The 19,159-nt window shown below is 43.5% G+C and overlaps 1 protein-coding gene across 1 annotated transcript; it reads left to right on the top strand.

Moving 5' to 3' along the window:
• Positions 1–3,300: 3,300 nt before the first annotated feature.
• On the top strand, positions 3,301–19,139 carry LOC124596319. The gene is made up of 3 exons (XM_047135420.1): positions 3,301–3,333; positions 15,574–15,801; positions 18,757–19,139. Exons 1-3 carry the CDS (start codon positions 3,306–3,308, stop codon positions 18,816–18,818), a joined length of 318 nt encoding a protein of 105 aa, XP_046991376.1. The 5' UTR covers positions 3,301–3,305; the 3' UTR covers positions 18,819–19,139.
• The last annotated feature ends 20 nt before the right edge of the window (positions 19,140–19,159 follow it).

The following is a 19,159-nucleotide window of genomic DNA, read 5'->3' as shown; positions in this document are numbered from 1 at the left end:
GTATATTCACGTAGCTGGTTACTGTCCCTCTGGAACCATCTTCGGATATGCAAATTTCGGTTACGGGAGTAACCCGTCCCCACACAGCAACATTCACATGCTGCGTCCAGCTGAAAATTCCGGTATGATGTCGAGGGCTCTGGACAGTCTGTCGCACCACACTGGCGCGTCTCTTCTGGAACTTCCTCGTACTCTGTAACAGATGAGTGGACAGATGCGTCAACAAAGATGAATTCTCTGAAAACGTCTGTAGTGGTCTTATTATTTACTGTTGGTACTGCAAATGACACACTCCCTTTCCTACAGAGCACACGTACTTCTATTCCTGCAGCCCCTGCAGAACATGAACAGGAAGTCACGAACGTAGACTTCCTTTGATTACATCGCTATTAGTAGTATAGTATCCATTTTGTTGATCAGCTTTTAACTGCTTCATGTTCGCCTTGTTGGCAAACAAAGTGACGGGCTACTTTTGTACTTTTTACAAACAAGGGACAGCTTTGACAATGAACTTTCGGAACCGGACCAAACCATGTATAAAGTATCACCCGATCATAGAAAAACCAGTGGTCTGTATAAATTCCATTCAAAACGTTGCATTCTACCACAAGCAGCATTTTAATAGAGAGAAATAAAGTAACAAGATGTAATTGAAAGGTGAATAGGGAACTTTAAGAATATTAACATGTAATTCAGTGACGTTCAGTGTAGCATGCACTTTCAGTCAACAGTGCAAAAATACTCTGCCTAAAGTAATCATATTGCTCAAAACACACATATCCTACACACCTGATAGTGCTTATGCGAATTCTCAATCTGCAGATAAGGAAGTGGTTAAAACAATCCAGATGAGAGCAAAGTCAGCACCTCATTAGATCCACGTTTCTATATCCACAATCACTTCCATATTTTATCAGTCCAACAAACAAGGAGACATTAATTACATTTTTAACGATATTGTGAGTGTCAGTGTCATTACAGGCCTTCCACCAAGTATAGTGCAAAATATGCATATACTCAGTTGCCAAAACTTGATTGTACATCCCAGAGTGAAGTGTATAATGACAAACTTATGTGAATCTTCTCTTGTGTTTTGGAACATTGAAGTCTTACATAATCAGCAATCCTTGTGATGTAGAGTTTATATGGGCGAAAGATGTAACCACCAAGAGATGGTAATGTTTTGTGGCTTTTAGTGGAATATCTTCAGCAAATATCTTTGCTTGGAAAATTTGCACTTAGACGAGTACGATGCGTATACCGTCATCATAAATTACGCAGCAACACGTTCTTTTCACTTGCTGCGTGTTCGCCAAGGAATGAAGTAAGATATCGTTTCATGTTGATCTTTCGTCGTTGTTCTACTTGTGCTTGCCTCCGCATGAATGTTTCGTGGCAGGTTGATTCAAGTTCCTTTGAAATATTTGTCGCAATAGTGTCTTTTGACCCTTGAAAACAGTAAGTAAGGTTTTGCAGCTGCAGGAACAGAAGTACGTGTGCTCTGTAGGAAAGAGCGTGTCTGTCATTTGCAGTACCAACAGTAAATAACAAGACCTCTACAGACGTTTTCAGAGAATTCATCTTTGTTGACACATCTGTCCACTCATTTGTTACAGAGTACGAGGAAGTTCCAGAAGAGACGCGCCAGTGTGGTGCGACAGACTGTCCAGAGCCCTCGAGATCATACCGGAATTTTCAGCTGGACGCAGCATGTGAATGTTGCTGTGTGGGGACGGGTTACTCCCGTAACCGAAATTTGCATATCTGAAGATGGTTCTAGAGGGACAGTAACCAGCTACGTGAATAAACATTTTTGCAATCATGACGGATTATAGGTAACATTGTATAACCAGTGATTGCAGTATCCCACCAGACATTTTGTCCGTTTTTCCAAAATGCGAGGTTAAAGGCATCAAAAAGAAAATTACTTCACTTCATTTTTCTAAGGAGAATGTGACATAACTTCCACGTGGCAGAATGTACTACATACATAACTGATATGCCATTTCCACTAAAATCTAAAGCAATTAAACACTTATCATGTTAAGTACGTATGTGTTCCGAGTGTGGAGCTGTTAGTGATGTGTCAAGCATCGGCTCTTTCTCTCTAAGTCGTTCCTTGTGTGACTTTCCCTGAAACAGAAGGGTGGGGGAAAAGGTTGTAATTCGAAACAATTTACACATCTTCGCTTCTAGCCAGCTGGATATTTGATCTTTAAAATATTTCCTGATTTCTTATCCACTTTTTATGTGCTCCAGTCTTTTTCTGCATCACAAAGTTTATTCTGCTGAATTGAAGCTTTTTCCCATTTTCCAAGTCACAACATTGTCTTGCGTTAAATCATTACTTACTATGGCGCACGACCAACGCAGTATCACAAAACCGTCGATACTTCATGTACAATGTCTTTCCCTAGAGTCGTTAAGTGTCCTTTCTCTGGAGTTATAACAGATATATGCCATTTCTGTTTCGAATTGTGTTGCTAGACTCAATCCCAACAAACAATGCTCGTCTAGCCTTTCAATTGACTGCTAGTGTCTACAGATGGCGTCGATTTCTTGCTCTTTACACGCAAATAGATTTTTTAAGGAGGGGAATTTTACGTGCCCATACGATATGGCGCTCCCAAATTTAATCCACGGTAAGTTAGATGTATAACTTTGGATAACAGTCTGTAGCTAAAGAATTAACCACATATTTCAAATAGATCTAATGTATTATAAAGGACATAGAGGTGTAGGTCTCGAAACAACTACAAGTGCTGCAAAAAGCAGAACATTACGTCTAAGAATAATAAAAAAAATTAGAAGATGTAGGAAACTGCTTATGTTGTCTCTAGAGTACACTCCCTCGTATGATTCTAAGATTGGTAACTAGACTGTAGTATTTAAGTACTAAACTTCCTCTATGCACAGGAGTTTCCTCTTTATACCGGACGGTGAATGATATAAACGTCACTGACATCTGTTCACCTCCTTTCATCAGCATTCGAACCGTACGACATTAAAAGATAGGCTTTATTGAGAGAAAAAAATATTCCTTTCCAGTTTGTGCCTAAAGTATGGTAACCAGTTTTATTGAATGCTGTAGTTGTAATGCTGATAATACGTATGACACAGCGAACGATCACAGATCCTTTCAAGTACAAGGAAAGTCAATCTGCTGCTAGTTGCTGCAACCAGAGTTCACGGAACGGAAAATGAGGAGGGAACTTAACGATAACATTCGATGATGCCATCGGGTATCTAAACATATATAAATGAAAATATAACGCAGAGAGCAGTAGTAGTTTTTGTCGAGTACAATGAAGCCCGCTTTGTTGCTTGTTGCTGGTAAGTATTGGCAGAATTTATTATCTGTCATTCACGATAAACATTTTTTTCTTAACCCAATTTTACATAATTTCTCATGTATTAATCCGTGCGAAAAGGTATTTCCATGTATAGAAAGATGGTTGATTGGCCGAAAAGAAAAAGTGAAATGCATTCCATGACTCTTTGAAATGCACATCTTATTTCGAACGGGACTTGTTAATCTTCGCTATTGTGAAGCTTATCTCGTCCAGTGTAAGCTGTTTGCTATATCGAATCATCAGCAGAGTGCAGTAAGCAACTGTTAAACCACTTGGACCACATCCTATTCTTGTTGTATCGTAACGTTATTCTCACATATACTCTCCTGTGCATAAAACTGTTGCACAATAAGTAGAAACAAAGCATCTAATATGGAGATCGATGCTTACCGATACTATTTAGACAGTTACAACCCAATCGTTATTGCTCCAGTATTTGCTGTGTACAAAACTTTATAAATGTAAAAAAAAGAAACGCTACGAGTGGTTGTCTTAACGTAGGAAACCGTGATTATGTATCACAAAGTTGTATGAATGAATTTAGAGATCTGAATAAAATGTTATCGATCTCCAAAACGATTGAAGGCTGCATTTGGTAAATAGCTAATTACACTGAATTCACGCAAATACTTTAACAAAGGTAATGCGGTAAATAAACGAAATGCGCTTGCGCGAACTTCGATGTAAAAAACACGCGTAAAATGAACACTAAAGACGTTAATCTGTGATGAAATAATTTTAATAAAAATTTTAATTGCGACTAGCAACACTTTTAGATACTATATTGCGTCACGCAAATAACGATAAAGCTGGGTCTGAAAATATCTTTAGTCGTGGCCGGAAGTAATTAATTCCTTATCCTTAGCTGATACTATTCGAATAGTGCCGTAGAAACTTTCCCTCAAGTCAACAACCTACTGCCAGTACTAATGTTATGTAGAGATATGTTATTTACAGAACACAACATAAAATCATAAAATTACTTTTGCTTCAAGATAGCTAGTATAGTTTTGTCACTCAAGCATGAATTGCACTTATATCACTTTTGTTTCAACTGATTGTCTGTGTTAGCATAGCAGTGCTGCACCATATGAAGAACCATAGTTGCTACAGCTTTCTATTACGATGACTACTTGATTGAAAATTAGTTCTCAATTTAACGTATCCCTTTTATCTATATTATTCCATTATGACTTTCTCCGAAGTTATGATGAGAGGATAGGACTACGTTGGTGGTTTGACTACACCAATCTAATGTCCCAAGAAAGCTGCCGGCCGGGATGGCCGAGCGGTTCTAGGCACTTCAGGCTGGAACCGAGCGACCGCTACGGTCGCGGGTTCGTAACCTGCCTTGGGCATGGATGTGTGTGATGTCCTTAAGTTAGTTGGGATTAAGCAGTTCTAAGTTCTAGGGGACTGATGACCTCAGATGTTGAGTCCCATTGTGCTCAGAGCTATTTTTTGAACCAAGAAAGCTACTATTATACTGGCATGCGTATAACACAACTATAAAACTACTGGATGTATCTTACTTTGCAATTAGTTGCTTACAGTACGCTGTAATGCTATATATGAAATTCAGTACAGACAGTAGGCTCGTTTGATTAGCGATGAACCTGAATAAACTTGGGCCACACTGCTTTTTTCATTAACTCTAAAAACCATCTTGCGATCATGTACTACGCACATACACGTGCTCCTTCACCTATATCTTAGCTTCCCCCTTATTATAACATCAATTCCAGCACAATTCGTCATTTCTGCCCAAAGCCACATGTCTGTACCACAAGCAGATTGTTCGCAACTCATCCCTCCGTGCGTTCTTACGCCAACGATATTATTGTTACATGAAATGTATGACCCGTGTCATACAAATATAACATCCCTGTCATTTCCAGACTACTTACTACAACGACTTGACATAATTATTTTTTATTTATTCTTTCAGCATATATTACAGGCTCATAAAATATCATTTATGATTAATTTCACAAGTACATACAGTTCCAAAAATGGTTTTAAATTTATGAAACCAAATAGCTGGAAAACACGTGCTGCACAGTGTCGTAGTTTTACAAGCTATTACATAAGACCTGCATTTGTGAGCCATCTGTAAAGGAGGGGATCAAAATGGAGTTTGGTATTTTCTTTGTGAAACAGCAGGCATCAATGTTCTGGTGATTTCAGAGAAAAAACGACAACGGAAATGTTTTTTATAAACTGTTCAAAATACATAACTGTTTTATTAGAATTAACGTATATGCTGCACTTGAAATGAACTGTGAAAACGGTTTACAGTATCACCAAGTACACGTAGCTCTAAAAGTATGTATCTTAAACTTCATGTCTTCGGGACATTTTGCTTATGTTTTCGTCTAACCTGCCACCTCCCAAACTACTGCATACTCCTTTTACACTGTGTAAAGTGTGAACAGTTATAGTCATATCGTAGCTTGCTGTCGTACCTTTGAAAATATCTTTCCGACTATCACTTTGGTTCCATTAAGACTGTTGTGTTGTACTATTTCTGCAGTGAGTTACCGAATAAAATCATAAATCAGGTCCGATATCCGGTATTCTCGTACGTTGTCCTCTAAATGACGTTTCGGAACTGTATCGAATATTGTTCGGAATATTTCAAGGAACGAGGCTTCGATGTGGGCGACATTGCCCATAGTGTGATTCCTTGTTGATGAGTATCACAAGACTAGTGTTTGCTGAATCAGTATGGTTTCTTATGGAGGGGACTTCCGTCCACCAAATCGGTCATCAACCGTGGGTATAAAAGGGGTTCATCTATTCTGCAACTACAACGAGATAGGCATCCAATCATGTGTGCTTTTTTCGAGTCGCTCGGCATGCTTTGTCGCTCTTTCGACCTACGGATAACTTCTGCTGGAACGGGAGAAAGTTGTGTATAGGACCTTAAAGACATGTTCTTAGATCCAGATACATTTCCACTACTGAGCGGTATTAGTTTCTGCCCCCAGGGGCTTAGCATTCATTTGCTGAGTACGGGCTTGGCGACCCCGGGGTCCTGAGGTGGGGACTGGTCAGCGCAGCCAGTCTCCAGTCACCGTAACCCCGGACATGCTTCAGCGACCACCGTATGGCGCGGTGGTGGAATGTTGTGTGCTGCAGGGAATGGTAATCTTGGCTTGATCTCCTGGATTGCGAGGAAGGCCAACCTCTATAAGAACCCCTCAAACTTACGGTGTGCTCCGCGCCTATAAAGTGCATGGCTGTTGGTGTGGGACAGTCGCAAGCGGGCAACCTCTGGGGCACCTGCCGCACCCCAGTTGTATAAGGCTTACTCAGGCACGCGGGGCTCTGTCTGCGCGGACCTTTAGTTCCCTAGCTGCTCGTGGGACTGCAATGGACCCTTCGACCTCTACATTTTCCCCTACGAGTGGATTGGGTGGGCCACTGGTAGGAAAACACACCCCATCGAAAAAGCGACTTCGAGCTACGAGCCCTCCAGCGCCTGGTGTTGCTAGAGATTTATCAGACTGTCGTAACAGAGCACATGCTGATAATCAGAATGTGTTTTTGATTTGAAACGGAAGGAGGGTCGCTTTGAGAGCGTTTCTCTCTTTTACATCCACAAGGGTCTTGAGGGAATTGTAGGAACACTGAAATTTGTGAAGCGACTGTGCAATGGGACTCTGTTAGTTGAGACTTCTAGTTACCGTCAAGTCGCTTCTCTTCGGAAAGCAACCTGTCTCGGAGAGTACGCTATCGAGACCGAGCTCCACTCCACTTTGAATTATAGTAAGGGTGTTGTGACATGTAGGGACTTGGTGGATATCCCCACAGACGAGTTAAAATCTGAGTGGTCTGACAAAGGTATAGTTGACGTGCAGCATATTACGAAACGAGTCGATGGGGACCTCATCAAATCCGACTCGTTTATTCTCACGTTCAGTTGCCCGAGACTCCCAGGGCACGTTAAAGCGGGGTTCTTACGTTTGCCAGTACTGCCATATTTCCCTAACCCAATGCGCTGTTTTAATGTCAGCGCTTTGGGCGTACTACGTTGGGGTGCAATGGGTTGGCCACTTGTGGTAAAAGTGGTCAGCCTGCCCATGAAGGGGGCGATTGTTCATCGCCTGTGAAGTGCGTGAATTGCTCTGGGAGTCACACTGTCTGGAGCCAAGTCTGGCCCATCTATCTCGAAGAACGGAAGATACAGGAGATTAAAACATCTAAGCGCATCCCCTATGGTGAGGCTAAGAAGCTCTTTAAGGCCTTGCAACCTCCTGTGTTTTCAACATCATTCGCTTCTGCTCTGAAAAAACCGGTACAAATGGCCACTGTTGCTACGCAAACGGAGGCTGCTAGTGTTAGCACTAATACCTTCATTTGCCAGTGCACTTGTGCTGCTGCGGTTGTTTTGCAACCTGCAGCTCTCCCCGCAACGTCGGACAAGGCCGTGGTTGCTGACATTGGGGTACTTCCAGCCTCTCCCCATATGGAGCCTTCTGCCCCGGCAAGTACAGCTCCAGCTATTGACAAGGCTCTGCATTCAAAGCCCCCCAAGACAAAGACGCCGAAGGTGAAGGTTTTGCCACCTCAAGAGACTAGTCAGGGTCGGTCAGATGACGAGACCATCGTACTGTCTGACAACTCCCGTGAGTCGTCATCGGAGCTGATGGACATTGGTGTCGACCGGGGGCGATCTTCTCGCCCCAGGAATAAATCTCTGGCCCATACGGGCTCTCTTCCAAAGCACAGAGGCAGGGTGAAAGTTCAGCCACCCTGATCACTGGCTCCCATATTACATTGGAACCTGAATGGGTTCAGGACGCATGTGGCCGAATTACAACTCCTTGTACGAGAGTGCCCTTTGTGCTTATGTCTCCAAGAGACACATTTTCGGGCCACTGACGCTCCTCCTTTATGGGGCTATACCGTGTATCGAAAAGATGATCTGATGGGGGAAAGAGCAAAGGGTGGTGTTGAGGTTTTTGTCCGTGGCATGCCCCCCTCATCTGAGCTCCCTCTCGTTACAGACTTGCAAACAGTCGCAGTGGACCTTCTTGTGGGTCGGGGGCTCACAGTCTGTTCAGTTTACTTACCACCCCAGGATGCGATAGACTCTGCGGCTCTCACAGACCTTATTAGCCAACTCCCCCGCCCATTTCTTCTTCTGGGGGACTTCAATGCTCATAATGTCTTATGGGGCTCTCCGACTACTTGCCCCAGGGGTCGCATTCTGGAAAGCCTCATGATGTCTGAAGAACTGTGCATCCTCAACTCTGGTGCTCCCACTCATTTCTGTACTGCTTCCGGGTCATCATTGGCTACTGACCTTTCCTTTTTCTCTCCAGCACTCACGGATTCTGCTCTGTGGGAGGTTGCTGCTGACCTCCATTCTAGTGACCACTTCCCCCTTTGGATTCGCCTCCTGTATGAGGCTGTGGCATTACCAGTGCCGCCCTGGTGGCACCTCTGCAGAGCTGACTGGACACTTTTCAGCCAACTGGCTGTTTTGGAACACTGTGCCAGCGTCCACGAATGGGTGGACCATGTTACAGCCGTGATCTCCCATGCTGCTGAATTGTCAATCCCACGGTCATCCGGTCATCCCGAGAGGCGTCCTGTCCCTTGGTGGACCACTCAGTACCGTTCAGCTATCCGAGCCCGCCGTGCAGCTCTGCGCCGCTTCAAGTACCGTCCTTCAGCTGACAATCTTGCGGCCTTTCGGGTGGCAAGGGCCAAAGGGCGGCGAGTGATTAAAGAGAGCAAACGACGGTCATGGCAATCGTTCTTGAACTCTATCTCCCGCTCCACTAGTTCTACGAAAGTATGGGAAGCCATCAGGAGGATTTCCGGGAAACTCAGCCAACTACCTGTCACGGCATTGCTGCATCAAGGATGTCTCCTCACGGCGCCGAGAGACGTTGCCCAGACACTGGCCATGCATTTTGCGGAATCTACCGCCACTATCAACTGTGATCCAGATTTCTGCCGCTACCGCACTGCCATCGAGAGGGGTCACTTGGACTTCCGGTCTCCAAATTCTGAACCCTACAACTGCCCTTCACAATGTGGGAACTGAATTCGGCGCTGTCTGTGGCTCATGATTTTGCGCCTGGTCATGATCAAATCCGGTACAGCATGCTGCAGCACTTGTTGCTGTCATCCAAGGAAGTTCTCCTGAATTGTTTTAATATGATATGGTTATCCGGCATGTACCCTGACTCGTGGAGGGAGGCGCTTTTGATTCCCCTCCTCAATCTGGGGAAGGACCGAACGCATCCCAGTAGCTATCGAAGTATTGCTTTGACGAGCTGTGTCGGGAAGACGTTGGTACGCATGGTCAACCGTCGCCTGGTTTGGCTCCTCGAGACCAGGCAGCTCCTTAGCCCCTCTCAGTGTGGCTTTCGGAGATGTCGCTCCACTATAGACAACTTGACCCTGCTTGAGGCGGCCATACAGCAGGCCTTGCTACGTAACCATCATGGTCTGGGTGTATTCTTTGACATTAATAAGGCGTATGACACTACTTGGCGCCGCCTTATCCTCAATCAACTCCATGAGTGGGGCTTTCGTGGCTGTCTCCCCATCTTCATTCGGTCCTTTCTTTCCCACCGCCTCTTTCGATATCGGGTTGGTAATGCGCTATCTGATTTGTACGTGCAGGAGAATGGTGTTCCTCAGGGAAGCGTTTTAAGTGTCATCGTCTTTGCCGTCGCCATTAACAGTATCACGTCCACTATCCGGAGTCCTGCCCAGTGCTCCTTGTTTGTGGACGATTTTGCTGTTTTCTGTTCTTCCTCCAGTCTTGTCACTGCTAGTCGGCAGTTGCAGCTTACGATAAAGCGCTTAGAGGCATGGACTGCGAAGACAGGTTTTACCTTTTCTGCAGAGAAATGTGTGTGTGTTCATTTTAATCGTTCTCGACGTCTTTTTACCTCCCCTGAATTGCGTCTGAGGGACACCGTTCTTACTTTTAGAGACACTGTGAGGTTCCTGGGCCTCACTTTTGATTCCAAGTTGTCGTGGTTGCCTCACCTTAACGACTTAAGGTGCGGGCACTGAAGGCACTGAATATTTTGAAGCGTCTGAGCCATCGGTCCTGGGGAGCAGATCGGGCGTAGCTGCTGCAGTTTTATAGGGCTTTCGTCCGATCGCGTCTTGACTATGGTTGCACCGTGTATGGGTCAGCAAGGCCTTCGTATCTGAAGATTCTTGACGCATTACACCATGAGGGTATCCGGCTGGCCACTGGTGCCTTCCGTACCAGTCCCATACCCAGCCTGTGCGCTGAGGCAGGAGAACCGCCGCTCGCCATCCGGCGGAAACTCCTCATGGTGCGACGGTTGTGTCAATTCCTTGCCTGTCCTGCCTCCCCTGCGTAACCTACCGTTGCCCGACCGCCAATGGAACGTCTCTTTTCCAGTTGTCCCAGGGCAACGAGACCATTTGGGATTCGTGCCAAGAATTTGCTTGAGTCCCTTGGTGTGGAGCGTGTGACCCCCCAACGACGAGGTTTTACTCGCCTGCCTCCCTGGTTGCTCCAGAGGCCCAGCGTCCTTTTAGACTTGTGGAAGTACCGGAGGAGCTGCACTCCTACGTTTGTTTTTACCTCCTTATTTTCCGATAGTTTACACCAGCATCACGACCATGTACCAGTATTTACGGATGGCTCTAAACAGGGGGACTCTGTGGGTTCCCTGATCGAGTCGTCAAGTTACGGCTTCCTGCGGCGTTTACCATCTTTGATGCCGAATTGTTTGCGATCTTGCGGGCATTGGAGCAGATGAGATGTGTTCCCAGCCTTATGTTCCTCAACTGTTCTGACTCACTGAGTGCCCTTCAGACCATGCAACACTTATACCCAGCGGATACAGTCGCCCAGAACATCCATGATGCCCTACTCCACCTGCAACGGCAGGGGGAGGAGGTTTCTTTCTGCTGGGTGCCGGGGCACGTTGGTATTAGGGGAAACTAACTGGCGGATGTGGCTGCCAAAGATGCATGTTCCCTCCCTCACGTTGTTGAATGTGCCGTCCCCCTCCATGCTGTTACCTCCCTCCTGCGTTTTCGTGTTATGCGTCAATGGGAAGAGGTTTGGCTGGCAGTCGGTGACAATAAGCTGCGTCTGGTCAAGGCCACCATGCGGCCATGGCGTACGTCCTACCAGTCATTCAGGCGGGATGAGGTTCTCCTCACTCGCCTCCGAATCGGGCACAGTCTCTTAACACACGGTTTTTTACTCCGGCGGGAGGACCCCCCAATCTGCAGTGCTCGTGGGGTCCAGATTACTGTCCACCTCATTTTACTTGACTGTCTTTTATTCTCTGACCAGGGGTTTCATTGCCACCGGATTTGCCCTCGATTTTGCAAGACGACGCAACGACTGTGGTTAAAGTCTTACGGTTTTGTGTCCTGTCCAGTTTGTTACCTCGGATTTTGGGAAGGGGGTTTTAATGTGATGCTGGGTGATTGGCTCACCAAGGTTTTAGGTAAGAGGTCCGCCGGTCACGAATACCTCCTTGTTTCCCTTCGGTTTCTGTCCTCCTTTCCTTGTGTTCCCTTTCCTTTTTTAGTGCGTTTCTTCTCCTCTTGTTTTGCCACTGTACGTGAGGATTTGGAACTGCATCAGGTTTGTGTGTTTTAGCCGTTCTCCTTGTTCGCTGTCCGTCTTAGTCCCTTCACTGCATGTGTTCCTGTTTTTATGCGTTTGGGCGCTGATGACCACGCTGTTTAGCCCCCGTAAACCACAGACACACACACACGGTATTAGTTTCTACTTGTTCGATCAGTTACGTCAATGTCTACTAGCTGGGTCTTTTGAGACAATTCAACGAAACCCAATTCTGTGGTGAATCAGATTCGGAAAAGCGAAATCAGTACTTCGTCCTTTTCTCCTAGATTTGTCGAGAGGGTGTCAGTACGGTCAAAGAGTGACTTAATAAGTGAAGATGTCTATATTGTACCAATACATGTTAAGTTTTTTGGTCAGATCGGCTAGTGAGTGATTAACTTAAATATCATAGCTGCTTTCAGGTTTTGCTTTTAACAAGGCTCCGAAATCTTTAAACGAGTATTGAAGCTCTTAATGTTTTGACAGAAACTTAGTAACGTATCACTAGAACTGTGACGGGTCTTTGCATTTCACTGAAAACTTGCTGGGCTCATACTGGTCTAAAACGCAGTTTGCAAATACTCGTAGAGTTGACCATTTTGTGTTTCACACCCTCGTCACTAATGGAGCTGAATATTCGATCTTGACAGCTGCAATACACTGTAGTCAAATTCCTGATATTTCTTCTGAGGGGGAATTCTTTCCTATATCCAGTAACATTCTATTGACACTAAAAGACGTTCAATTTGTAACTTCCCTATGATCACTGAGCTGCTCTTTCATAACAACTGATACGGGAACTCTGAGTCTGTTAGATGTAAGAGAGTGGCTTCTGCAACTAAAATGCTAGAGGTACTTGTCAGATATGAAATGAAATGAGCGTATGGCATTTGTCAGAGAAATTGCCCAGAACAGTCTCACACAAATCCTGCCTGTGGCACCAGGTTTAATCACATTGCTCTACTATTTAATAGCTATATGTATTTTGAGAGTTAGTGACTGGTTTTGGAATCCTTTTACACTTGAGAAGTAAAGAACCATGACGCTAAGCTGTGATACATACTGGAATGCGCACGCAACACCTCTTGTAGGAATGGTGAAAAGAGGACGCCAGCTTTATTTAAGCAACAAAAAAAATTACTGCACCAGTTACGTTTTCCTGACAATTGTTTTCGCTATTTTATTTGACCTTAGTGTTGTTGGAAGCAACATAAGTTTTCGATCATTTGTCTGCGTGTGTGCAATTCAACGATTTTTTCCCATGCGGTCGTCTGTTTAGTCCTCACTGCAATTAAAAAACCAGAAAATATAAATCATAGAACATAATTTCAGCTATTCAAGGATAATATTTTTGGAATACCTTATTACGCATTCCTTACAGCGTTCAAAATACAGAGATTGAGTCAATTCACAATGTTTGTTTGTGCACTTTGAACTGTAACGTATGATGGCACGTTCTTCGTTGCCTCTATGAAATGTTTCGGTGTGCTGGCTGAAAAATTTTCTCATGCGTTAGATTTCAAATAATTCTGTAAAAAGTATAAGAGGGTCTTACAAACGTAAGACGTACTGCAATAATGAACAGCAACGAAAAATGCGCTACAAGTCTCTAACTAAACAAACTACTAACAAAGGGAATAAAGAAAGGTAAAGATAAGTACGGACAGGCACATAAAAAACAATGTTAAACAATAAGTAGCATAAAGAAAACAAAAACTGGTGGAGAATCATGTAAGTATTAGAAAGCCAAATAGAGGCCACATAATAAACGCTACTGAAGAAAGCGAGTGCAGTGAAAAAACTCTTACATTCTTTACAGAAAACTACGTAGTGAAACTGACAACAAGTATCCAACACAACAGTTGCATAATAAAGAAAAACTGCAATTACTGGAAACACATTACTAGATCACAGAGTATAAAGAGAAGTACAAGAGCCCTATAGTTACCATATTGAGATCTCATTCCAAAGAACAGAAGGAAACATGTCCAGTCGTATTAAGAGCAAACTACAGATCCAACAGCGAGAGGATGCATTGTCTTCTTGGCAGATGCCATCGTGCCTAAGAACATTAAACAGTATGGAGGGGTGGACACGGTCCTCAAGCACAAACGCATTGTAGTTTAGATCGATTATGCCTTCCATTATGGAGAATCACACACACGAATACATTCCTCAGACCATAACGCTCCCTCACTCATCGCAGATTGTCTGCCTTGAGACGTTTCACGCCCTACCCGCCACCCGCCTTGTACCCGATCGAGCATGAAAAGTCTTTCGCCTAAAACGACCGCTCAAAGCAGGTCCGGTTCAGGTATTGGAGTGAAAATTGAAGCCTTCGTCGCCGGTGAACAGCAGTCGACGTGAGCGTATGAATGTGGTACCTACTGTGAACAGCGGACTTTCGCGGGATAATCGTTGAACAGATACTGCTGGTAGCCCTGTGGTTCATCTGGGGCGTCTTTCCCTCAACTGTTGCATGCCTGTTCATCCGTACACATCTCCGCAACTGTCTTTCACTTCTGTCATCTATGATCAATGCTGCCCCACTGGTCATGCTGTCAGTTTTCGATAGTGCAGTTTTACCATGCACAGTTCACTTTAAGCTGGGTGACACTTGAACAGTTTACAAACTGAGGCGTGCATCCACTCTTTGCCAGAAAGGCAATAATCGTTCCGTTTTGGACGTCAGATAAATAGCTTCGTTTCCGCATTATGACAACGATTGCACTCCCTGATGATCTTTATATAGCCTCCACTGATAATGCTACACCCTCCCTTTGATGAGTGGTTATCTCGCGTTGATGTCGAACAAAGGCGGTGGTCACATTACTGTGACGGAACCGTGTATGTACTAGTGTCTTGGACTTGGCGTAGATAGTGAAATGACTCTGATGTCTCCTGTCGTACAATATACGGATTATCACAAGAAGTTATGGGAGACGTTCCATGCAAGGCTGTCACTTCTTTGCCTCTAAATTTAGTTTGAATGTAACAGAAAAACAAACAAATACTAATGGTACCTATTAATCTTCTCTATCACGTGATTTTCAGAGGACGGAACAGGGACAATATTTTAATAGGTTACGTTCATTATCTTGATGAGGAGCAAAAGACTTTACAGAGTCGTCCACTTGGAGATATGTGTGCTTTTCAGTGAAACCCCAGCTACATGATCGTAACGAGAAAGGCTTCCAGCTTCTGCAATTCCTTTTTATTCTTTACTACTAAAGGTAGAACGGGCTGTCTGATGTCAAAACCAATCAAGAACATAATTTTATCAGGCAAATATCTGGCTAGCTTTTAGTGAGGCAGAGACTTACTAAAAAGGCTAACCTTCCCAAATATAAGTGAGGAAAGATCTAATATTGTCAATTTAATTATGAGATAATAAGAATCCAACAAGAACTTGAAAGACCACTGTAATTGTATATTGGAATACTTGTCCGACATGAGCATATCGTGCATGGCGCTGTTGATTCGTTGTTTTTTATTTTCTGCTACCAGCGGACTGTTCAAGTAACACATATATAGCATACTGAAGCGATGCAGTGCTAAGTGGGAGGGTTGCACTAGCAGCCATTAGACGAAATAAAGATCTTTAATTACGGTCACTGACCTTTACAGCACTGGTAGCAGTGGCGGAGGTCCACGGACAACCAGAAGAGTCGACCACCGCCAACATCGGGAATGAGAATCTAAGCACCGGAAATATCACGGCTGAGAATATATTTCTGGGGAGGTCGTCCTACACGGAAGATGACGGTGATACCATTTGTGTCGCAGCAGACAACAAGTTCTACTTGTATGCTAATTCGTTGAAGCTGTATTCTTGCTACAACCAACTACCGAAAGGTAAGTTACTTTGAACAAAACTGTTTTCTGTTCATAATTGACAAGATAAAACCAGTTTGTTCAGCATAAAAATCGCGAATGGTCTCACAGCGAAAGTGAAAATATGAGTGAAATCAAATCATCACGGAACAGTGGCTACCCTTGCCTCACCGAAATTACGAAATTGCAGCTCTTCATGATTCTCCTCCAAAACAATTCAGAGCAATTTTCTGCGCATATTTAGTCCACCTTTTATAGTAATTTTCTTGCCCCTTAAAACTAAACACCCTTGAATTCCTTTAGGAGGATTATGTCGTGTAACGTGACATGAAGTACGCAATGGGCCATAGTTTCAACATTTTACGAAAAGATATGTTAACAGGCGACGGAAGTTGCTACGAGTGCCGTGGTCCGTAGCGTGTGGTTAATTTTCACAGTGCATGTGTTGGCAGTGAAGTACACACACCTATACTAAGCTTAACACTATAAACCGATAGGCACCGTACACTTTTCTTCATACGCTGTAGAAGGCCGACAACTGGATTAGTGTGTATAAACAATACCCGCCATACGCTGAGGAGCAAGTAGAAATAGGCTTGCAAGTTTAAAGAAGTTAAATATTAAACGACGCGGTGACATAGAGACGAAGAATTAGGTGAACTGGGCAATGATAAGTGAACGCACTGGACTACATCTTATCGGAAACATAATGTTGGCATTAAATTAGGGCACAGACTCATTCATTGTCTTAGTGAGACACCTACAATGTAATATCGGACCGAAATATATGCTACTTATAGGCGATGACACACTGTACTAGCAATCAACCGTATAAACATTGCAAAAAATTTCCCAAATATCGGGCATTTATATGGCAAATAGCAGCATGCCACATATGTTAATTAGGAGTCAGTGAAGGTTGAAAAAAGAACCTGATAAAAGCACGTTACTTAGGCCAGACTAAAATGTCGTGAAAGAAGAAGATGTGGGGTTGTCGTATTACTGGTTAAGTTTTCCACTGCGTTGGAAGTTGTGCCTGCACGCGTGTTGGTTAGCACAAGAGTACATGAAAGTTAAATAATGAAACTTTAGATGAAAATGTCTAGAAAACAAGCGGCAAAAACAACATGTATAGTAAGTTTGTTACTATACAACCACGTCATTAATAGGCTTGGCTTTTCGTGGCCACTGCTGTAAGCAGGCTGATACATTGCAGTCATCAAGAACAGTGGTTAAGAAAAACGCACCATCTATCGAAGTTTTCAGAAAAGCTGTGCTTATACTGTGCAATTGCTCGTCGTGTTCTAGCAAAACATCACGATTAAAACTCATGATGTGCCGACCGAAATGCCCCAGCCCCAGGTGCAATAAAATAGTGGACGATTAATAAACAGAAGGTGGCCTCGCATCTCGCACACAGCTGAGGTCCATAACTTCACAGGGATCGTGCAAAGAAACACTGGCACAATTTCAAGAGAATAATTCTTCAAACTCTAACAAAATGTGTATCTTCTAGAGTTGGGGAAAACTGAAGATCTCACCACTACAAACTTTTGGTCTCTCTCAAAACAATTAACATTTTGGTGACCTTGCGCTCTCCAAACTTGGCATTCTGAGTGATGGAGAAAGGTACCTAATTCATTCAGTGTTTCTAAAGGGTGATTCCGTCGTTTAGCATCCGCAGTTCTGACTTTGACGATAGCTTCTGACAGTACGGCGCAATTGTAAATTCTTTGTGATTGCGTTTAGCTGTTGTCTATTCAAGTCTAATAATTGAATGTATGTCAGCGATGAGTCTCTATCTGTGTCCTTTGATGTCCGTGACTATTAAGTATCACGAGGGCTAAGTCCCATCACAAATCAGCAATCAACTATCCCGTTATCTGTCTAAACGGTAAAGATGATTTTACTACAGTCCGACTTCTGACTAATAATTCCAACCGTAAAACTTTTAAAATTCAGATCGTCTTTAAAATAACCTAGCAGCGCTTAACATGCGTACTACTATTGCAACAGTACAAGAGAGAAATGAAGTTAATATCTCCATTGCCGAGTTACATTGTAGTCACCGCAAACTTACAGCTCAGTGGGGCTACAACCCTCTTCTAGGAAAAATGTTATCTTTGGTCAATTTATGGTCTGGGGTTTAACCTTTGTAAATAATAATTTCTTGAATTCTTTCTGTTTCGTATCATATGGTATTCTTTCATTTCAGTCCTTTCTATACGATAAGCTTTAGTATTTACATAACACAGTTGTTAATTAAACAGTAAAGAGTGTAAATTTTGTTGTCAGTAGCTGTCATCACTGTCAATATGACTGATTTTTCTATTTCTTTACGCAACAAAAGGGTGTTCGTTATGGGTTGGGAGAACGTTTGGACGGCGGAATACTGTTGCTGACCTGTACATGAAGGACATAGTAAACGCATTTCATCCAGTCACGTTGGATCGTTCTACTGTTAAGATGGTCTCACGTACGACAAAGTTTTACGGTTACTGGGGACCGGCGGCGCTGACCATTCCCTAAACACAAACTCAGGGATCGCTAGATCAGTTCCCAGCGAACGAAACCGAGGTCCCTCAGGTTATCGTCATTTGCCTCGTCACAGGGTACATGTGTTGCCTACTGAATGCTTCGCACGTCAGGAGCATTACCCTCCTAGAGAAACGTGGTTCTAGTGATATCCTTAAACTTTCGAAATACGCTATAAGTCAGGTTTATTCGCGTCGCCAATCTTCCAACTGTCTGCTATAGTACCAGTAGGAATAGGAACACTGTAACATAGCACACTGTGTGACCCCACATTATCTCTGATACACGACCGTAACATAATCTTGTCACAATGCTGACAGTGAAATTCGTGCTATGTAAAATAGGTGAAGACTTACCGTTGTCTTATCACTAGTAAAATTAAACTGCTACGTTATTTTTGTACTTCCTATCATTACTAATGCGCATTTCTCTTCATTTCAGTTTACGTCGTGAAACCAAAGAGTCAATGCAAACCATACCTGTCTGATTGTCCCAGGAACTAGGTGTATTGCAAATCAGTTGGCTCAGATTGAATCGTCTGCGAGGGAGTGGAGAATAAATAGCTGGACTGCTGACTGAAGACATCTGCTGTTTCCAGAGGAGCCAAGAAACTGGAAGAGTGTCAGAACTTGACTCATATACTTAAAAATAACCGGTCGAATCTACACATCCTATTCTGTGTCAGTTTCTGATTACTTCACGACATGCAGTAAATATCATTACTGTAAAGATTAGTATTAAAAACATTGCATTTGTATTCTTTTTATGTTTCTGTTGTTTCTATAACAGTTGTATGCCGACGCAATAAAAGTGTAGTTTCATGACGTCAACTGTTATATTAAAC

Source organism: Schistocerca americana, chromosome 2 (genome assembly GCF_021461395.2).
Source record: "Schistocerca americana isolate TAMUIC-IGC-003095 chromosome 2, iqSchAmer2.1, whole genome shotgun sequence".
Classification (NCBI taxonomy): Eukaryota; Metazoa; Arthropoda; class Insecta; order Orthoptera; family Acrididae; genus Schistocerca; species Schistocerca americana.
The sequence above is the reverse complement of the archived record's forward strand: the minus strand, read 5'-3'. Positions and strand labels throughout refer to the sequence as shown.